The sequence below is a fragment of the Vollenhovia emeryi genome, unplaced genomic scaffold (genome assembly GCF_000949405.1).
Source record: "Vollenhovia emeryi isolate VEMERY1.0 unplaced genomic scaffold, V.emery_V1.0 DF939200.1, whole genome shotgun sequence".
Lineage (NCBI taxonomy): Eukaryota > Metazoa > Arthropoda > Insecta > Hymenoptera > Formicidae > Vollenhovia > Vollenhovia emeryi.
The window spans coordinates 161,614-182,015 of record NW_011967166.1 but is presented as its reverse complement, the minus strand read 5'-3'; the positions used below and the strand labels follow the sequence as shown (position 1 = coordinate 182,015).

At 52.4% G+C, this 20,402-nt stretch overlaps 1 protein-coding gene across 1 annotated transcript in view; it reads left to right on the top strand.

Moving 5' to 3' along the window:
• LOC105561795 (roundabout homolog 2-like) overlaps positions 1 to 20,402 on the top strand; it is a 110,495-nt gene that overhangs the window by 73,141 nt on the left and 16,952 nt on the right. The window contains exon 3 of the mRNA XM_012012108.1: positions 17,549 to 17,702. Within this exon, the coding sequence (XP_011867498.1) occupies positions 17,549 to 17,702 (154 nt within the window). The remainder of the gene's footprint in view (positions 1 to 17,548; positions 17,703 to 20,402) is intronic.

Below are 20,402 nucleotides of genomic sequence, written 5' to 3'. Positions count from 1 at the left end.
CCGAACGAGTTTCGCGTTAAAAAAAATTCCATCCGCGTTGTTTAATTCCGGGGAGATCCACCGTCGTCCGAGGGGATTTTGATTATACAAATCCAGCTGAGCGCGGCAACGGGAGGGAGAGAAACGTAGCGGGACGTACGGACAAATGGCGACGGTAATTACGTAACGGTAACAAGGTTGCCGCGCGGCCGGCGATCTCGTCGATCTCGCGCTCGTCGTATCGCGGACGAAATTGCGTCAAGGGGATGCCGGAGTGATTCTGCACCTTTTGGCACCTTTCGCTCCTAGAACTGTCAACTCGTGGAAACATTTGCGTATAATATACAAATTGTGTGGCTTCCGTGCGCAGACCGACAGTGTCCCGCTATTCGGATTAAGTGAAAGAACAGCATGGTATCGTTGAAATTAAGTTTAGGAGCTTAACAGGAGGTCTATTCACTCGAAGGAGTTAGGTGAATAGATTTTTTGTTACGCTTCTAAACTTAATTTCAATGATACCATGATGTTCTCTCATTTAGTCCGAACAGTGGAACGCTGTCGGTTCGTACGCAAAAGGCCACATAATTTGTATATTACACAAACGTGTTCGCGAATTGACAGTTCTAGGAGCAAAAGGTGCCGAAAGTGCAGAGTTACTCCAGCATCCCCTTAAGCAATGGGCGCGGCATTATATTCGCGCTCGCGCTCCGGCGATAACGCGTTTCATCGAGCCGCGGTATACACTCCAATAAAACAATACTCGCACGGCTCGATTAGCCGGGGAAGATTAAATAAATGACCGGACGGGGACAATTGCGCCGTCACGCTGATGAAAAGTCCACTCCGCCGCGCGCGCGCGGGAGCCGGTGCGAGCGGCGCAGGGCTATTTCTAAATCCCAGCCAGCGCCGCGACACACAGACGCGGGAGAAAGTTTTCATTATCGTCAAACAAGCGCGGGCAACTATCCGCACTCTTGACTTCTCTCGGCCGCGCGTATCATCTCCCGGGTGTGAAAAGCGCGATCGATTAACCCCTCGAGCGCACTCGCTCGGATCGCTTTTTGCTAACTTCGGGAGGAGTTTTAACGCGGCGGAATCGTCGGGAAATCTTTGCGGCGGCACACGGGAATTGTCCGGGAGTTTGTCGCGCCGCGCGACAAAGCGAGCGACGTGAATTGAGTTGTGCAGTTTCGAGCATTGTCGTACACGACGTCGCTCTCGATTATATCTGGAGGCAGGCGTTTCTTTCCCGTTCTCGCCTCGGAAATTGATAGGTCGTTATTTCCTTCTTTTCGGGTGGATAATTCAAGACCCTTCTTGTTTTTTTTAAGAGAGAAATGAAGCGTCACACCTTTTCCCAGATAACAAACGCTCCACTTGGGGAAAAAAAGAGACAGCGACCCATTTTGGGGCCCACAATTAGTAATCGAATCGTTTGGATTGTTCGTAACTCTAGTCTTTTACGAATTTTACCCCGCGTAACTAAAAATCGCAATTTGCTAGTCCATCTAGTTCAAGATTTTTAAGTAATACTAATCAATTCTCTCTATTAGTTCTGTTGATATTTAATAACGCAAAGATAATTTTTACTAAAGGGGCACTAACCGAGATGTTAAGTTGCTTAACTAAAAAACGGTCAAACTTTTTCCCATAGTAGAATGTTACGAACAATCCAAATGATTCGATTACTAATGGTGGGCCCCAAAATGGGTTGCTAACTATCCTTTTTTTCCCCAGAGCACGGAGGTATTTTTTTAGACAAATGAGTTCTCAATCGGATTTGCTGACTCGGCGCGAACAAGCTTTGACCTACTAACAGCGGCATCTTTGAAAAATTGCGTTTTAAACGCCGAGCGACGAGCGGTAATGCACGAATAACAACAACTGGAAGTAACCCAGTGATTCGAACTGACATTATTAACGTATGTCAGACATGTCCCGCTTCATCACGCTTTATCGTGCCGCGATAATAACGGCACAAATACGAGGAGCGAGATAGCGCGGAGCCACGCACAAAGCGTTTTATTACTAACCGCGAGAGCCGCGGTATTTCAAGATAAAAGGAAGTGCGGTGAACCTGCCGGAGCACCGCGTACACAATAGAAAACATCGCCTTTCGATACGCGTTTGAGCAGAAATACTTCAACTCTCCCATCCACTTCCCTTTATCTGCAGGCGCTACGAAAAACGGCGGGTGACTGCGCGCGAGCCCCGCGGAAAAAGAATCTTTCAAGAATACGAATTAGAAGCGATAAGCTGGCAGTCTGTAATTTTTTTCCAGGTCAACGTGGAGTGAACTCGACGCGCTTAATCCTCGGCGGGAATTTTCATCCGTAAATGACTCGAAATCGCGCGGACGAGGATGTAACAAGCCCGCGCGAATGCTGGCGAGCGTTCATCTCTCCGAAGGCCGAGAATTGTTGTCGAGAAAAATAATGCGCGTCTCTTCGTAATCTCCATTCGAGCGCGGCGTTCGTGACCCCTCTCTCTCTCTCTCTCCCTCTCTCGGGTCAACGCATTCGCCCTCGAATACCGCGGAGAGAAGGCTTCTGTCAGGACCGCGGCGGAATAGGCGTACGCACTTTTACGGAGCCGCATTCCCGGCGCGGCGCAGCCGCCGGGACGCCGTCGCGGCCGGCAATAAATTTGCGCGCCCGCGCGACCTTGCTCAACTTAAGCCCGACTTTAACGGAGGCGACGACCGTAGTAGGAATAGAAACCCCCCCGCGCGTCGGGATTTGGCTAGATTCCAGCCCGCGCTTTTCCGCGCGCGTCGCGCTATATTGTCCCTCGGGAAAATGGGTCGGCTATAATTGCGCACTTTTCGCGTTCGCTCGATACCGCCGCGCTCCGCCGAAAGCCCTTTACCGTATAACTTATACGCCGCCCGAGGTTCTCCGGTGAGAGGAGGAGAGCGGCTCCCCGTAATCCCGCGAGAAGACGTCCCGGCGTATATCCACGTTACACCCGCATAAAAAAACTTCCGGATCCAGTGCTATTACACTTGAATATATCGCAAAATAGGATCGATATAGCATCATATTTATTGTCGAAAAAGGAATGTTTTAATCTTAAATGACAAAATTCGAAAATCTAGAATCGTCCTTTGTCGAGTATCGCGGTGCTAACTTCGTGCGTTGTAAGATGGAGGGAAAATTTATTCTAAACGCAAGAGTATATAAAGTTACTCTTGTCTCAATGTAGTAAGTCAATCTTTATTAATTCGACAGAGGAGAATAAGAACTATTAATTTTACTTTGATATTGTCTTATTTTTATGCTAAATGAGGCTGCGAGAAATGTAAACGCGGCAAGAATATTTTTTGTCTCGGTAACAGAAATCCTTTCGGAAGACGTACGTTACGGCGCGAACGCGGAGAATCGGCGAGACGTGCCCCGACGTCGATAACCGGAGATTTAATCTTGGAATGTTCCGTCATATTGTTTATCTCGCGACGGGTATCTTCCCGACGATATCCGGTTATTCGGTTGGATCTCAGGGGGAAGCGCGGGCCATCCGAATGTAATTTCAATGAGCTTGAAATTTACACTCCGCGCGATGGATCCGCGAAAATATCGTCTAAGGCGCGCCACCCCGCGTATTGCCGGCTTATCGGAAATTGTATTCGCCGCGGCATTATACCGGGTTTCAAATCCCGATCGAAAACATTCGGGTGGCTTGGGCAAACGGTATCGGGGCTGTTGACAATCCAGCTACTCTCCGTCGGAAAGCATCGCGCTCCGGCTGCCGCGCGCAAATACGGTGAACTGTGTAAAAAGCCGGGCATTGCGAATCCGCGAAACAAAACAACATCCGCGATACAATTTCCCGTCGGTCTCGCGGCGGGCACCGGGAAACGCATTTTTTCCGCGCGCGCCCGGGAAAATAATTTTTCACGTATCTCCGATAAATGCGAGCGCGCGCGCGCGGATGCGACGGTTTATCTGCAACTTAATCACATTGTTGCCCGACCAGATTTACCGGCCGCGCGCCGTCGCGCCGAATTTAATCCTCGCGTTAGCGCGGCCGGTCGTCGCGGCGCGAGCGGAGCGACTTAGGGCAAGTTTCGCAAACATCGGTTAACTGTTAACTAGAGTTCAGTCGACTCCCTAACTTTTTCCACCTTATTATTCAAGAAGAGACAGAGGATCGATTAACCTTTGGTTAGCAGTTATCCGATATTTGTGAAACTGGCCCTTATGGGGCCCGGGACTCTCCACGAGCATTAAAAAATGTCTCCATTTAAGCGAACACGTAACGCGCGCCCTCCAACGCCCCGCCGTGGCTAGCCCGGCCTAGGCTGTTAACTTTATGACGGTCGTTACGAATACACAACGCTTTGGTGGCCGGACCGGATACTTTTCGACCCTCGGGAGGAAAACGGAGATTAATTGTAAAATGTGAAAGAATGTTCTTTCAAGATCCTCCGTCGCGATAACGTCGCCAGCTGGAGAAGGCTTGACGCGCGGTGAGAATGCTAATTACCTCGGAAACATGCTAAAGCGTCGCTTAAATCGCGTATGTACCTGTATCGAGGCTAATCGAATCGATCTCCTTAGCTTCCCCGGAAAAATTAAGTAGTTTGCTCCGGCAGCTACGTCCCGTACGCTCTCCGGCTTAGCTCGATTCGCCCTTTGTCTTTTCCCAGCTGTTACCTTAAGCCTCGTGTCCAAGTTCCAGTTCCGAGAAAATTTTCCGTAAAAAGCTGCAAGTTGATTGGCTGCGCATTTCTCGTAACTAGAACTTGGACACGGCTCTCGGATCGTGGGGCTTTGGAAAGGGACAAGCGCGAATTATACTGGAATTGAAGTTAAGCGACGTTTGATGAAACCGGGTCTCGCTCGTTCATCTTAGGGCGATTAAAAACGCCGATATCGAATTTCACACCGATTGAATTCCGCGCCCGCTATAAACGTTATGTTTCCGCGAGGATTTATGAAATTCTATCGAGTCTCGAGGAAAAGTGCTCGTGATAGAAAGAGAGAGAGAGAGAGAGAGAGAGAGAGAGAGCCCGATGGATTCCGACGTTCGAGAAGACGAGCCATCGGAAAGATCGCAAAGTATCTTTCCTTATTCAAAACACCCTGTATAAAGCCCGTATCAGACTACAGACTCCCAACTCTCACTCTACTACTAACTCGGACTCCCGACTATAATTCAACCAATTGGAGTGGCGTCTATTCCCGAGTCGGCAGTCGGGGTCGGCCGGTGCTTTGTTGTGATTGGTTGAATCATAGTCGGGAGTCCGAGTCAGTAGTCGAGTCAGAGTCGGGAGTCTGTAGTCTGATACGGGCTTATGCGGGGTCTACAATGCGTGTCGCAGAGTCGTAGTCGTAAGAGTGATCGACTGTGATTGGTCAATTCTTATGTGTCTAACGGAATTGACCAATCGCAGTCGATGATTCTTACGACTACGACTCTGCGGCCTCGCATTGTAGACCACGCATTAACACGACGCCGCGTTGCGTCGCGACGCGTCGGGAGAGGCGGACCCCGGCGGACCGGTGGCATCCATTCCGGCGCGCATCCCAGGATTCCCGCGAGACGCGCGAGCGTACACATAATATATCTAGACCGAGCATTGAGCAGTGGGGGTAGCGGTTTCTCGTAGAAATGACGTGAATGTCGTCGCACGTACACAAGAGAGAACGAAATAGCACAAAACGGAGTTTGTCTTTTTCTACGTGATCTCTACCCACGCTGCTCAAATAAAGGTAAACGCTCGGTCTAGATTACTCTAGATATATTACGTCTGTGCGCGCGAGTCAGCGACGGCGGCGTCGCCGTGTTCCGACCGGCGCGTTGGAAATGCAAAGCCGCGCGCGGCCCGCGGCGCAGATAATGACCGGCGAATCGGACACACGCGCGCGTCTGTCCGTGCGCGCTCGCGCGCGCGCGTGCACGAGCATAAATCGAGAAGGAAGATAAATCCAGATTCGATAGCCTTCCGGTGAGGAGAGTGGCTTATAAACGCGCCCGCGCAGGTAGGCAGGCGCGTTTCGCCCACAGGGGCCTCTCCTCCTCCGTTGGAGCGTATCGCGCGCGGCCCGTATACGGGCCTCCGCGGGCACGTACGTACGTATGTACGCGTTGGTAGCCGCGGATGCAGCGAGCGGAGAAAGAAAGAAAGAAAGAAAGACAGACCGGGGGGGCGCGAGGAGGGGCGGGGGGGGGAGGGAGAGAGAGACCGGCGCAGCACGCGGTCGTGCCGGCCGAGAAGAAACTCTCCGCGGGCATTTGCATTGAATACTCTCTTACCTTTCTTGCTCGCCTACCTCTCCGGCGGCGAATAGGTAGGCTGCGCTCCGCGCGCACCGCCGACCGGCCGCCGGAGTCTCCTTGTACCATTGTGCTTATTTATGCACTTTAATTATATCGAATATGGTACGCGCTCTTAGCTCGAGAACGAGCGTACCGGCATGACTCTCCCTCCTCCCGCCCGTCCACCCCTCGTCTCCCGCGGTAGCGCGGGGGTACGGAGCGGCTCGGATCGCGCGTTCGCGGCCTCGTATACACGTATATACTTGGCAGCCCGGATGGAATGCGCCGCCGACGGCGCGCGGTGGGTGCGCGCTCTCGCGCGCCGAGGAAGCGCGCGACTCCGACTTCTCTCTCGTCCGCGCGACACAGCTTTCCCGACGGACGCTCACAGCGGGGGGGGGGGGGGTTACGTACCCCCTTCAAGTCTCCTTCCCCGCTCGGGCCTATTCCGGAAGCGTATCAATTGAAGTAAATTGTTCGCTAAAAGCGTCGATTCGACACGTCCGCGGCCGCCTCGTTCGCGTTTAAAAAGAAAACGGCGTGGAAGAAGGTGGTTTTGAGAGAAGCAGGTCGCGCTCGAGCGAGTCTGAAGGGCGCGCTCCCCGCGGGGGGTAAACCGCTGACCGAAATCGTGCACGGTGCTATTCATTAATGCCTGGACCGCGGTTTTACTGGGATTCCACGTTTTCATCATCTTCATTCCCACCTATACATCGATGAGTCTCCGGCTGTGGTACACACTTCTGTGGAAGTCTGTGGTAGTACATACATACAGCCTGAAACTCGGTGATAGACGGAAAGAAATGATGATAAAATGCAGGTCCAGGCATTAACGAACAGCACTGCATGCACAACACCAATGCCTACTAAGGTCCAGTGGGCGTTACTTTATCTTATTAACTTATTTTATCTCATTTATCTCGGATTTATCCTTATAATGCCCCGAAAAATGCCCAGTAATGCCGCAAATCCGTGCACCGCAATGCCCTCGGCGGTTTACCCCCCTCGCCCACGCTCCCTGAGAGGTTTCAATTCGAGGGACGTAACCTCGCGCGCGAAATACGGTGTTTACATTTCGTATTTTTAGTTATTTCCCGCGAGCCGCTAAAGATAACGCGAGTTGATTGGTCCGGTATTTTCTTTATTTATAGAACGGAGAGACGAGAATGAAAATGTCGATTAAATTTGTTTTATCCCGGACTCCCCGACTCCCGACCGCGCCGCTCTCCGAATATTTTCGCGATTCGCGATATAGCGTTTTAATGGATAAAACACGAGCCAGTTCCCCCCCCCCCCCTCCCTCCGAGTACCTACATCTTCCACCGGTGCTTCAACGCACGCGAACAAATATGAGCCGCCGCCTCGATTGTCGCGGCGAGCGTCGTCGAACGCGACGCCGATAAATATCGCTTATGCGAGCATTGAATGCGGGGCCATTCTTGGCTCGCGCGCGCGCGACGGTGGGAGCCGCGCAGAGGAGATTTACGGGTGCGGAGTGTTCGCGGGACCGGAAAGGAGGCTTTTTCCGCGACGCGCGGCAACGACCACGAAGCCTGTATAAGTCCCAGTCTACAATAAATGATTTAAGCCCTAAGCCCTAAGAAATTGACCATCCACGGTCAAGTGTGAGTAGAATACGCGACTGTGATTAGTCAATTTCTTAAGGCATTAAGGCCCAAACACAATGGCCCAGGCAACAGGAACAGGGAATAGAACTTCTGACGCGTTGGATTGGTTGGAAGAAAATTTCCGACGAATCCAACGCATGAAAAGTTGTATTCCCTATTCCTATTGCCTGTGTGATAGGCATTAGGGTTTAAATCTCTATTGTACACGGGCACTCGGGAGACCAAACTCCCGTAATCAGAGTGGGCCGACATTTTTGAGAAATACTCGTTCCGAAAAGAGTCACTGTCGGGAGCGCTGTCACGGACAATTCGTGCGTGTCACGCGGCTGTCATGTTCATGAAGCTTTCGTGAGAGCAGGCTCGATACGTCCGATCCGTAAAGAAGATGAGGGGATGGATTGTGTATCTCTGAAACTTGTGAAAATTACAAAAGTGAGCCAATTCCCAGGTTGAAATTATAAATATTCTAGTATTCGCTCCGAGGGGGAAACCGCCGAGGGTATTGTGGTGCTACAGATTTGCGGCATTACTGGGCATTACTAGGCATATTTTGGGCATTATAAAGATATAATAAGATAAAGTAATGCCCACTGGTCATTAGTGGGCGTTGGTGTACAAGATTTTGGTCAGCGGCTTCCCCCTCGATTCGTTCACTTTTGTAATTTTCGCAAGTTCCAGAAATCGACCCCCAGATAACAACGTTTAAACGCTGAGCCATCTACGAGCCAGTGAGACCGAAATCGGTACTCACGGGCGAATCCTTAATCCGTTTGTACGACGCCAGCGCTACAAGTGGCAAAATTGTGATTCACATTCTTGCAATAATGTCGGCCCATGTTCGGTCTCCTCTTATACAGGCTTGACGGCAACGGCGATGATCCGCGTAAGAAATAGCCGGCGTCACGCGTGCGCTCTGGTCATCCCGGGAAATTTTTCAGCCCGCGCGCGAGCTTCTCCACGGGGTAACTTGGTTTACGACGACCGCGTCGTAATGACGGCCGCCGGCGCGGGACGGAGACGCGTTTTATAATATAAATCCTCGTACCGAGGATACTCGCTCGTTCGTGGATTATTAAAGAGGCCCTCTTTGTTCCCTTAGGTTGCCAGCTGGCTTAAGGCGAGTTAAAAAATGTACCCCGCGTTTCATCGTTCCACCTTGATGCGCCGGCGATTTATCGGGCGAGAGTCTGCGCGCTCGCGCGAATCAAATGAGATGGGATCGCGGATAGAACGCGATTACGGGGCCAAGAAAAGGAGAAACGGCAATATCTCACGCTTATAACGCGTCGAACACGTGCGAGCGGATTTTTCAATTAACCCCGTTCGCCGGGGACCAAATCCCCCGAGCAGATACCACGGTTAAATAAAGACCAGGGATTGGACCCGAATACAGCGTACTCTGTGCGATCCGTTAGTCGCAGATCCTTCTCTAACCACTAACGATGGGTTTCGTGCAAGCCCGGAGCTCTCCGCTCCGGTAGGACCACTAATGATTTTAAACAAACGTTGCGCAAGCCCCGGCTGCGAGCGAGGGACCGTTTACTCGCTAATTGGCGGATTTCATCTCCGCCGGATCGATTCTCAAAGTGTGCGCAAATATTTTTTCTATCCCATTTCGCCCGCGCGCACGTACGCTCCGCGCGCGTGAAAGTTGGTTACCCGAGCGGGGGATCCCACTCCCGCGCCGACTCCGCCAGTTAAACGCCACGTCGGTTCCGGTATAGAAGATACAATGTGGGTGACGTAAATTGAAACCGCTGAACCGGAAAGGGTTAAGAGTCGGACTCGAAAGTTCGCTCTTGCTCGGCTGGATAACGCGATAGCTGCATATCGCCGCGCGCGCACTCCCGGAGCCGCGATTGCGTGAAAATACAGAGACCGAGATTCTTTATCGCCGGCCGGGCGAAATAAACGAACACGATATCCGCGATCGATGTTAGAATAAGCGAGCTGTGTTGCGTATCAGCGGCGCACGCCACGGGCCTAAACACACATCTCTTAGGCGGGGGCCGAAATGTTACGACGTGAGCGATTAACCCTTTCATCGCGGTGGGCGTGCGGCGTCGCTGACGTTGATTTGCGCGGGGCGTGCATACACGCCCGTTCGGGATTAAAAGTTGTGCGTAATTCTACGTTAAAGAGCGCCCCCTCCCCTGCTCATTTCCGCGCGACAACGAGAGAAAGAGGGCCGTGTGCCGCGCGAGAACGCTTCGTTTAAAATGTCTCCGGTGCTTGTGTACGAGCGTTCCTTATCTGGCCTATTATTTAGGGAAGAATGAAATCCACTCGGGCCGCCACAAGACGAATAACGGAGGGAACAAGGTGATGGAAAAAAATAATAGAATATCGGGAGAAACAAACGCGCGCGCACGCACGCACGCAACGTGCACGGCCACTCGTGTACGGTCCGTCGATGAAAGGAAAAGATTGATAGGTCGGCGGAGGCCTTGGGGTGTACGCCGGATCGCTCGGAATCCTCCGTTATCCCGATGAACGCTTTATTCTCTCGTCGTTACATTCCCGTCATTTGCTACGCGGCGTCCGAGCAATATTCGAGCTTCCTTTCTCTCCCTCTCTCTCTCTCTCTGTCTCTCTCTTTCTCCTCCTCCGCGCGACTCTCCCTCTGGATCCTCCAAGCTTGGTCAAGTGCCGTGCATTCTGGCAAGCAAGGGAGTACAAGCGTTCCTAGATGGTTCTCGATCCACACACCCGTGTATACCGACGAGGGTTGTGCTCCGCGTCTCTCCCCGAGCCCCTTGTCGCGCGCAGATGGTTACGCTCGTACATGCCTGGACGTCTAGCTGCTCGCTCGTGTCCTCCTCCTCGTCGTCGTCGTCGTCGTCGTCGTCGACATCGTCGTTATGTATACAGGGTGTAAGTAAAACGTACCGCAACTCTGGCGCGACGAAACTTCGCAAGAAGGTAGCGCGACCGAGGGACGTGGGAGGAGGGGGAGGGGGAAAAAAAGGAAGAACGGGAGAAGTTTGCGTAAACATGACTCCGCAAATACCTGCTCTCGAAGTTACCGCTTGTCGTGTCGAGATACATCGATCGCCGCGAGAGTAGCGTTAAACTTCCCGAGGGAGAGCGGCAAGTAATAGCTGGTGTATCGCGACGTAACAGGTACCGGCGCGCTGATCGATATTCTATTATTATCGTAGACGTCGCCGCGTATTCGTATTATTTATTAATATAAATTAGCGCCGACTCAGCGCTCCTCCGTCCGTAGCTATCGCGCCCGAGATTAGCATACGCGAGTTCCCGGCGAAGAATCGCCTCGCGAGGCGTTCGAGCGTGACGATAATCCCGACGTTAAGCGCGAGATAAGCGCGACGCGCGCTCTCTCTCTTTCTTCCTCCCTCCCTTCCCTCCCTCGTATTCTCGCAAAAACCATCCCCAGTCTTCGCGAGCGCAGTATGTGGGCCGCGGATCTCGCTCTCGCACCCTGTACGTCACGAGCACGTGCGCGCACGTCCGCCCGCTCGCAAAAAGAGTGCATGGCATTCTCATTAGTTGGCCCGTGGTGCACCGTAGAACAACGGGGCGCAGGAGAGCAAGGAAGGGCCCTTCAATTCTTTCGCTCCAAATCCAACATCTGTTAATTGGAGGTCGTTTGCCTACGCGCCACTACTCACCCCACCTATTTCCCTTTCGTCGCGAGGGCTTCCAAGTACCGCCCGCTGTCTCATTACCGCGGGAGGATAAGGCTCGACCGCTTATCCCTTTGGACGAGTAGTTAAGAAACGGCGGGGCGGCGGGGAACGTCGGAGAGGGAGAGAGAGAGAGCGAGAGCGTAATGAAACGACAGGCTGAGGCAGCGGAGAGTAACGGCGACGGGCGGCTCGTTTTCTCCGGGATATCGTTTTTTGAGAAACCGACTTTAAGACGTGCCCGTAAAGGGCTTTGTGAGCCCCCCATTTATTAAGCCTTTTTTTTCAAAGAGGATCAGCGAGGTACTTAACATATTTGGCGAGATAGCGAATAAAATGGCTATTATATATTAACGTTTTAATATAACGCATTATACTGGGCATTAAATTTCAGAAATGTATATAAACGACAGAAGCCCTTCCTCCCCCCTCTCTCTCCCTCCCTCCCTCCCTTCCTCCTTCCCTTTTTTTCAATTCCAGGTGGATATTAATTTTGCGAAAAAGTTGGCGAGATACTTGGCGAGGCGCAATCTTTTGTTAAAAATTTGTTAAGGAGCGACTCGGGGTATAAAGTGTTGGCGCGTTACAGCGTGCTTCGGGAAAAAGACCGTCGACGGGAGAGATTTCACGTCGAGAGCACACCGCCGCAGTCCTCCGGCGGATTCGTCGTTAAGGCTGTTGATAACTTTTCACCGAGAAACGATGAGCCTCGTTACGCCCAGCTGATGCGACACGCCGTATAGCGGGCGCAATATCGTCTATCGCGGGATTAAAGAGGGGCGGGAGGGGGAGGGGAATCGAAGGAGAGGAAAGTCGGGGACTCTCAAGTTCGGCGAAATAAGAGCGGGCCGGTTACTGCCGAGCTTTACGAGCTTTAAAGCACCGAATGCTCGTACCCGCCGGGGGATCACCCATCGCGCTTTACTCGCGTACGTACACGTGCGCAGCCTCCCCTTCTCCACCCCCGTCGCGTAAACGTCGTTATTACGGAAACGTGGATCGCGTCCCAAGACGACGACGCGGCAGCCGCCGCCGCCGCCGCTGCCGCCGCTGTTGCCTCGCGCTCCGGTGCCTACTTGTACCTAATTGGACTGGAAGCACGTATAAACTTGGATTAGATTTCGCTGGAGCGACTCACTCGCCGCCAACTGCCGGCAACTAGCGTCTTTAACTTCCGCCCGGCGTTCGCTCGCGAAAGAGACAGAGAGAGAGAGAGAGAGAGAGGGAGGGAGGGAGAGGGAAAAGCACGCGGAAACAGCCTCTCGCCGGCGGGCAGGAATCATCGTGCTCGAAAGACTTTAACGAAAAGCAAGGAGCTTTAGGTGCTATTAGCGCGATATCTCGAGCCCGCCATTCAGGCTCGATTAGAGAGAGGATAAGCGTGAGAGCAGGAAGACGAAAGTGTAAGAGAGAGAGAGGGAGAGAGAGAGTCGAACGATGACGTCCGTTCGAGCGCTTAACGTAACGTCGACGAATGGCCGACTAAGTAATTGCCCGACTGGAATTATCCTGCGAACGAGGGACCGAAAGCGACGTGACGGACGTTGATGAGTACGATCGCCGATACCGCAAACGGAGACGCGTATCTCGGAGCTAATTGGACCCCGGCGACCGCGCAAGAGGGAAGCTGGGCTCTCCTCGAAATGGCGCGCTCGTCAAGGGACGTTTTAATGGGACATTAAGAATTTTTATATGTTAAAAACAGCGAGACGTCGCGCGAGATGTCGGGTTATCGCGGATCGAATTTTTGTTTTTTTTCCATCCTCGCGCTCGAAACGGACGGGTTCTTCGGAATATCGAGAGACAATTTTCGCCCGGCAAAAAAGTTAATCGTCGGGGAGCGTGAAACGGTTTTCTGAAATCGATTCGCGCAATCGCGAGACACCGAGTTTATTTGTTTTTTGTTTGTTTTTTTAAACAAAAGAGTCCCGACAATGGCATTGTTCGCGTTTAACGATCTAATAATTACTGTTTTTATCGAACGGAAAGTGTTGCTTTATGTTAACAGCGGCGTCGCGTTTGCGATTTATGTCGCATCCGCGGCGCCCTATTTCTCGCGGAACTTTCGACATGAAATTTTTTTGCGCACTCGCGTCGCGCAAGAAGGAACGAGGCGAAGTTGAGGAATACGCTTACGACGGTACTCGTGTCCTGATACTCGCGTTAAGAATCCCGGCATAGGACCGTTGGATTTCCCGTAGAAAGCCCGTAGAACAGCCTTCTCCCCCGCCCCGCCCCCGTCTCGTCGACGCTAATAGTGCCAAAGTTTGGCCGTTTCGCCCCATTGTTTTGCGACACGTTTCTTCCTGACCAACGACCCCCGCCCGGCGAAGTTCCGCCCCGTCTAAACATTTCGGCGAAAGTGACGCGCTCGGCTTTTGCCGCGCGACTTCTTGCCGCGTAATTGGGCCGGATCGTCAGACATTCGTTATTCGTACTGGATGCACGCTTCATTAAAGCGCATTCACCGCACGATGATAATAACGGCGTCATCGAAATTCGGTCGATACTCTGCTCCCGGCTGGAAACCATTAGCCACGATCGCCTACAATACCAAATTAACGGCATTACACGGAAGGGAAGTGGCGATGCGCGTGAGCCTCCGTGTATACGCGTGTACCTGGCCCTCGTCTCTCTCTCTATGTGCGCGTGCGAGACGCAACAACGTGCGTGTGTGCGGCCGCGGTTCACGGCGGCTAACGATCCGCGACGCCGGGATACACCGGTCGCGGCGTGTCGGCGCCGATTGTAGGACCGGGACGCTTCCGACGCGACCGATAAAATGATTTCTCTCTTCCCTCCTTTTTTTTCTCTCCTCTGCGGCTCGAACTGTGAAGTATCGATTATGCGCGGTCGTTGGCACAGAAAACACACTCGGGGATTCAGCGGCGGGATGCCCGGGAGTGCTGCGATGATATCGATCGCTCGCGTAGGGAGACGCGGCTCGCTCTCTCTCTCTCTCTCTCTTTCTCGCGCGCGGAGGGAAACCTTTTGGCGCGCGATCAGTAAATCGCGCTCCGAACTGGCGCGAGTCAATTCCCGCGGTCGCCGCCGACCGGTCGCCGTTCGTTCATCCCGCAGGACCAGAAATGCCCACGCGCCGCGCCGCGCCGAGCCGGGGATCGCGTGACGCGAGGCGCGCGTTTCGCGCTCGGCGTCCGCGGCATAAATAAAGCGCTCCTTACGCCGCCGCTATTCCTATGTAAATGCGGGCGCGGATACGTGGTACACGACCAGATAATTTTGCCGCCGCGCGGTCTAATTTTAGCCCGCGGCTCTCCGATACGCCCCGCGTATAATGTCGCGACATTCGCGCGCGCACCGCGCCGCCCGACCGTGTCACATTATCGATTCGAGTCCCGCTCTATGTAAATGTAAACGAGATCCGCGACGCGAGATTGAGATTTTCTTCGCCGCCCGGCGCTGGCCGGCGATGACCGCCGTAAAATGCGCCGTCGCAATAAGCGGCGACCGCCGCTAATGAGAGCAGTTCCAGTAAGATCTTAATCTGCATATGTCACATCGGTAGTCTAGACACCGCGATGAAGATTTAAAAAAATACCGCGGGGAGTTACGGTTTCGTCTTAAACTGGTGTTGCATTCGTGTAGTTTATTTTGTCGCGAGATCGCGGAAAGTACGCTGACAACAAAATTTGTTTAAACCAAGTAAATAGATTTACTTAGAATTGTTTTTTTTACTGAAGTAAATATTTATTCTTTTTAAGTAAAAATGTTAAATTTCCAGTAAATCTACGTGTTATATTAAGTAAATTAATTTAAACCGTGACATTTTCTACATTCAAATAAAGATTTCACGAGATATAGAATACTATTTATTAAATGAAATCATTGCTTTTGTCAAATAAGAAATCCAATTTTCTTCGCTGTAAAACTTACATCTTAGTAAACATTTTATAGAACACTTAATGAATAATTTTCTTGAGTAAAGTAATATCTTTTTTTTCATCAGCGTGGATTCACGCGCGCGACACAGGTCATAAATGTAACGCAAAGCGATATGTTTGATTTTAACGAAAACGGTAATCGTTAAATCGTTAAACGCACGCTTGAACAACGGCGCGTTATTGAAATGGTATTATTTAAAGGGGCAAATAAATTCGCCGTCTCTCGCAATCGCTGTAATCGACTTTGGGAAACCGCTTACGCCCCCTCCCCCCCATTTCGCATGCGCATTTATCCACGCGGCTATCTTGTATCCTTTTAGATTGAGACAGTGGGAGCCTCGAATAATCCGGAAACCCCGGGCTATAAAGAGCGCGCCTGATCCCGATCCTGATCCTGATTCCGTATGCACCGTGTACCTATTTACGTGACGTATACCTGGCCCACGGGGGCGCAATCCCCATTTTTCACGTTGCCGCGCGCGCGCGCGCGTAGCCTATGGGATTCACGTAAATTCGGTATATACCGTATAAGGTGCGCGAGGCGACCGCGGAGGATTGGAAGAGCAAAGGACGTGGGATATAGGGGAGAGAGAGGGTTGGGTCCCGACCTCCCGCGAACGTCACTCCCGGGGAAAGTTTACAGAGTGCCGCTGCGACACGGCGAAAGGGGTTGAAAGCTCGGACCCGGGACCGAGGCGACTACGTTCGAGAATGACCGAGAACCAACCCCTTTATCTCCCCCCCCTCTCTCTCTCTCTCTCTGCCTCTCTCTTTCTCCCTCCTCGTTTTCTGAGAAATTGCGTTACATTTGATTCACCGTCGGAATCGTTAGGGTCTCGGGACCCGAGATAGCGACCCACGTTTTTCAAGCCGTCCTTGCCGACTATGAAAGCGACCTTTCTTCCGTCGGGAGTTCTCTCTCTCTCTCTCTCTCTCTCTCTCTCTCTCTCTCTCTCTCTCCCCCCCCTCTCTCTTCCTCTTTCGTCCTCTTTCCCTCCGTTTGTCTCAAATTTCAATTCGTAGCTTCCAGCCTGGCACGCGGCGGGCTTCGTGCCTCACGCCGCGTGTTTCTCGCAGTCTCATTCCGTAGTCGCTCCACGCTTAACCCGGTAATACATCCGATGGCATGCATCTCCGTTTCCCTGTATCGCGCAGTTTTGTAACTCGTGGTTTACAATTCAAATATAGGCCCTAATCTATTCGGGGCGACCCGATTTAGAATTCCCCTGTTGACGGAGGAATAATGTCGACTCTCTCAAATATTTTCACATTTATATATCTATATATGTATAACGCTTATTCACATCTCGCTCCCTCTCTCTGTCTCTCTTTCTCTCGCTCCCTCTCCCTCTCCGCATTCTTACAAAGACTGAATAGTAGGGCATCTAGGTCTTTTCATACACAAATTTCTAAAGACGCATGGGTATTCTGGAAATATTTTCCATTCGAAATAGCTGCTGTTTGAGTTTCCTTATTTGAATACCGCCCGAGTAATTTTAGAAATCTTGAAGAGATGTTATCGAGAATGGAGTCGCCGGGACGCAAATAAACGTTACCGAATAAGCCTGAATTATTAAAATATTACGGCGCTACGATTTCAGCGAAGAATAATTACACGAGATCCAGCTGGGACGACGAGACGGTCACCCAAGAATACGCTTCCTCCCCTTCTCTCTCTTTTTTTTACCCGCTTCCGGACCCATCGCGGGGTATTTGAAATTCATTTTAGTTTGTCCCAGTTCCGCGCTCGGTGGTACACGAGCGAAAAATCGAATGACTTTTGTGAAAGCTTGTTAAAGTTCAGAGCGCGCGCGTGCGCGCGCTCCGAGCTGAACGCAGTTACGGCACCTTCGGCGAGTAAGTCGATATCAAAATGATTCAATGAAATGACTTTGATAGCGAAGGGTGAAAAAATATAAACGCGAGAACGCCCTACTTTCGTCCGTCCGAAAAGGGAAAAGGACAAAAAGGGGGAAAAGAAAAAACGCAAACGCTCCCCCGTCGCTCCCTGTTGTCCTAGTTGCGCGCGGGCAAGTATTGTCCACTTCCCGGACGGGCGACCGGCGACGCGGTGTCTTTTGTAATGCAACGGTGCATCATCGTGACGGGTTGTTGTCTGTTGCAGTGCTGCGGGATGAGTTTCGCGCGGAGCCGCAGAACACGAGGGTCGCCGCCGGGGAGACGGCTTTGCTGGAGTGCGGACCGCCTCGCGGCCATCCGGAGCCGACCCTCCATTGGAAGAGGAACGGTCACATAATAGACCTGGAAGCGACAAAACGGTGAGCTTTCTTTGTGACCCGCGGGTCCTGTCCCTTTGAATTTCGCCTGACACACCGCGACGGCCGAAAACGCAACGAAATTGCACGCCCCGACGCGAAGCGAAAAAGCGTAATGATTAAACGCGGGGTCTATTTTGCCCTCGGCCCCTCCGTCCCTTTCGAGGGACCCGTCGGCGCGGAGACGCTCGGCGGGTGCAGCAGCAGCAGCTGTCGCGTGAAAATGACTTTAAGCCGCGGCGCTTCCTTCTTCCTACCTTTGTCCGACGAGAAAGCGACTCCGGACGGCCACGGCCGAATGTCGCGACGTTAATAAATAAACCGCGGGACGCGTATCGCGGCGATTATAAATATAAGCGGGTAAATAGCGGCAAATTAAATCCACCCGGAAATGAGCGCCGAGTGTTTTGACGCGCGCTTCGTTACTCGGCCGGTGCCGCGCCGGTTAATTCGATCTTGTCGCCTGGGCCTCGAACGAATGGTGAAACAATAATAAATACATACCCCGTTCGGCGCGGTTCGCCGGGGCCCTTTAAAAGCGCGGGCGCATCCGCTCCGTACCCGCCCCCGTTTCCGATTAAATTGCGCCGTCGCGCCGTACGTGTGCACGCGCGGGAAAGGCTACACGGGAATTTCGCCCTGTGTGTGTCTCCATACGCAATAATGTCGCAGCAGTAAGAGCAACTTTTATGCTCGCGGGATTACGGCCGGGAAATCTACTTTTATAGACGAGACAGAGAGAGCGAGAGGGTGGAAAAGGGAGGGATGGAACTCCGGATTAACTTAATTCTAACTGCGACGCGCCGGGGTAAAAGGGACGTCGTCGGGACGAAAAAAAAAATGTCGCATCAAACACCGCCGCTAACGCGAATACGGATGGTTATCTCGCGTTTGCCCTCGCCCTTCCCCCGAGTCTCGGCTCGAGCGTAAGGTGCCTCGCCCGCGATAAATCCGAGGATTCATCTCCGCACTCGTCGCGCGCGCGATCGGGTTAAAAGTATCCGTTCGCGCGGGCGCTCGTTAAGAGACGCGGAACTTACTCGTGGCCTTTCCGTCATAAGCGATTTTATAATTAAAATTGAAAAAAGCGACCGGGGATTAAATTACCACGTTCGTTTATCGGCGCGGATTTCACCGTCATCCATTTCTACGCGCGGCGCACGATGACGCGTTGAATATCACTTGTATTTAACGCCGCCGCTGAAATTTTCATCAATCGGAAGTAAATCCATTGCGCGATGTGTCAATAAAATTTCCCGCTGAGGCTTATCGGTTTAATAATAAATCATGCAATGATATTTGATGGTACAATAAAGCGCGGGAATTGCGAGAGGCCTGCGCCGGTATTTGCCTACGTATCGTCTCAACGATCGCGTTATCCGGAAGCGCGTAGCCGAGGGGCGGAGGGCTCGCAACTACAACTACCCCGGTGTTAGGAACCGGCGCGTAAACTCGGCGGGGGTCACGAATTTTACCTCTCCCACGCCTCTCTCCCTCTCTCTCTCTCTCTCTCTCTCTCTCGCGGCTCCCTCTGCCTCCAGGATGAAGCTTTTAAGCGTACGCTTGCGCGAGCCACCTCGTTGTAACGACCCGGCACACTTCCGCGCTCCTCCGTCTGCCATTCGTATCTCGGAACGGGCGATTTTTTTTCTCCCCCGAATCCCCGTGGATCGACTCGATCAAACTTTCATGGGGCCGCTGAACGCCTCTTAGTTTTTTTCGCGCCGCGATCCCGCACCCTTTCTCCCTCTCTCTTTCTCAAGAGGTATGTCGGCAGACCCTCGCAACCCCCCCCCCCCCCCCCCCTTCCTTACGATCGGCGAAACTCGGTTCGGAGATAAGGAAAGGAAAAAAATAAAAGATTCTTATTACCAAAGTTCCCCAATGCGCGACGAAGAGGGAAAAAAGAACAACGTGGGGATTAAGGAGAGATTTATCTGCGATGTAGCGGCGCGAGGACGGGGAGTAAAAAGTTGAGTGTAATTTATCGACTTAATAAATTATTAATTGATTGCCCCCGCTCTATGAGTTTTATTCCCGGCTTTGCGTTTCGTCACGCGGAGAATGTGTACGCCGCCGCGCTGTTTCGGCGTCGCGTAATTACGTCCATTTACCGTCGCTTACACCGTATTGCGCACGTTGGCTTAACGCTCTCGGGCGTCCGGCACATTCCTTCTTCTTTCTTTTATGGATTTCCGCCCTCCGTGGGACGCGGTGCCACGCGTTTTGACCCCCGGCGCCCGAGAACACGTGACACGCGGTTTTCCTTTTTTCTTCCCCCCCTCTTTCCCCCCGTTCCTTTTGGGTTTTCCAAGGGAGAGGATGGGGGGGGGGCGCAAAGCCGACGGAAGGCGAGAATGGAGACATTTTTTTCCGACGGGGTCTCCCGCACCTCGGAGAAACGAGGCGAAACGAAACGGAACGGAACGGCACTCGCACACGCTCGTTCATTCGCCCGCTCGTTTCGACGGCTATTTTCCTCTCCTTCGTCTCGATCAATAGGGTACTCTCCTCCGTTGCGGCGGCCCGCGGAAACCCCCGTCTCCTCCCGTTCCCTCCCCCTTGTTTCTCCTCCTCCGTCACCGCCATCCGTCCCCCGCGCCGGATTTACCGATGGAAGCCCGAAGCCGCGATAAATTAGGACAACCGATAGGAATTAAATCCGGCCGTATCGGAACGCCGAGACCGCTCCTCTCTCTCTCT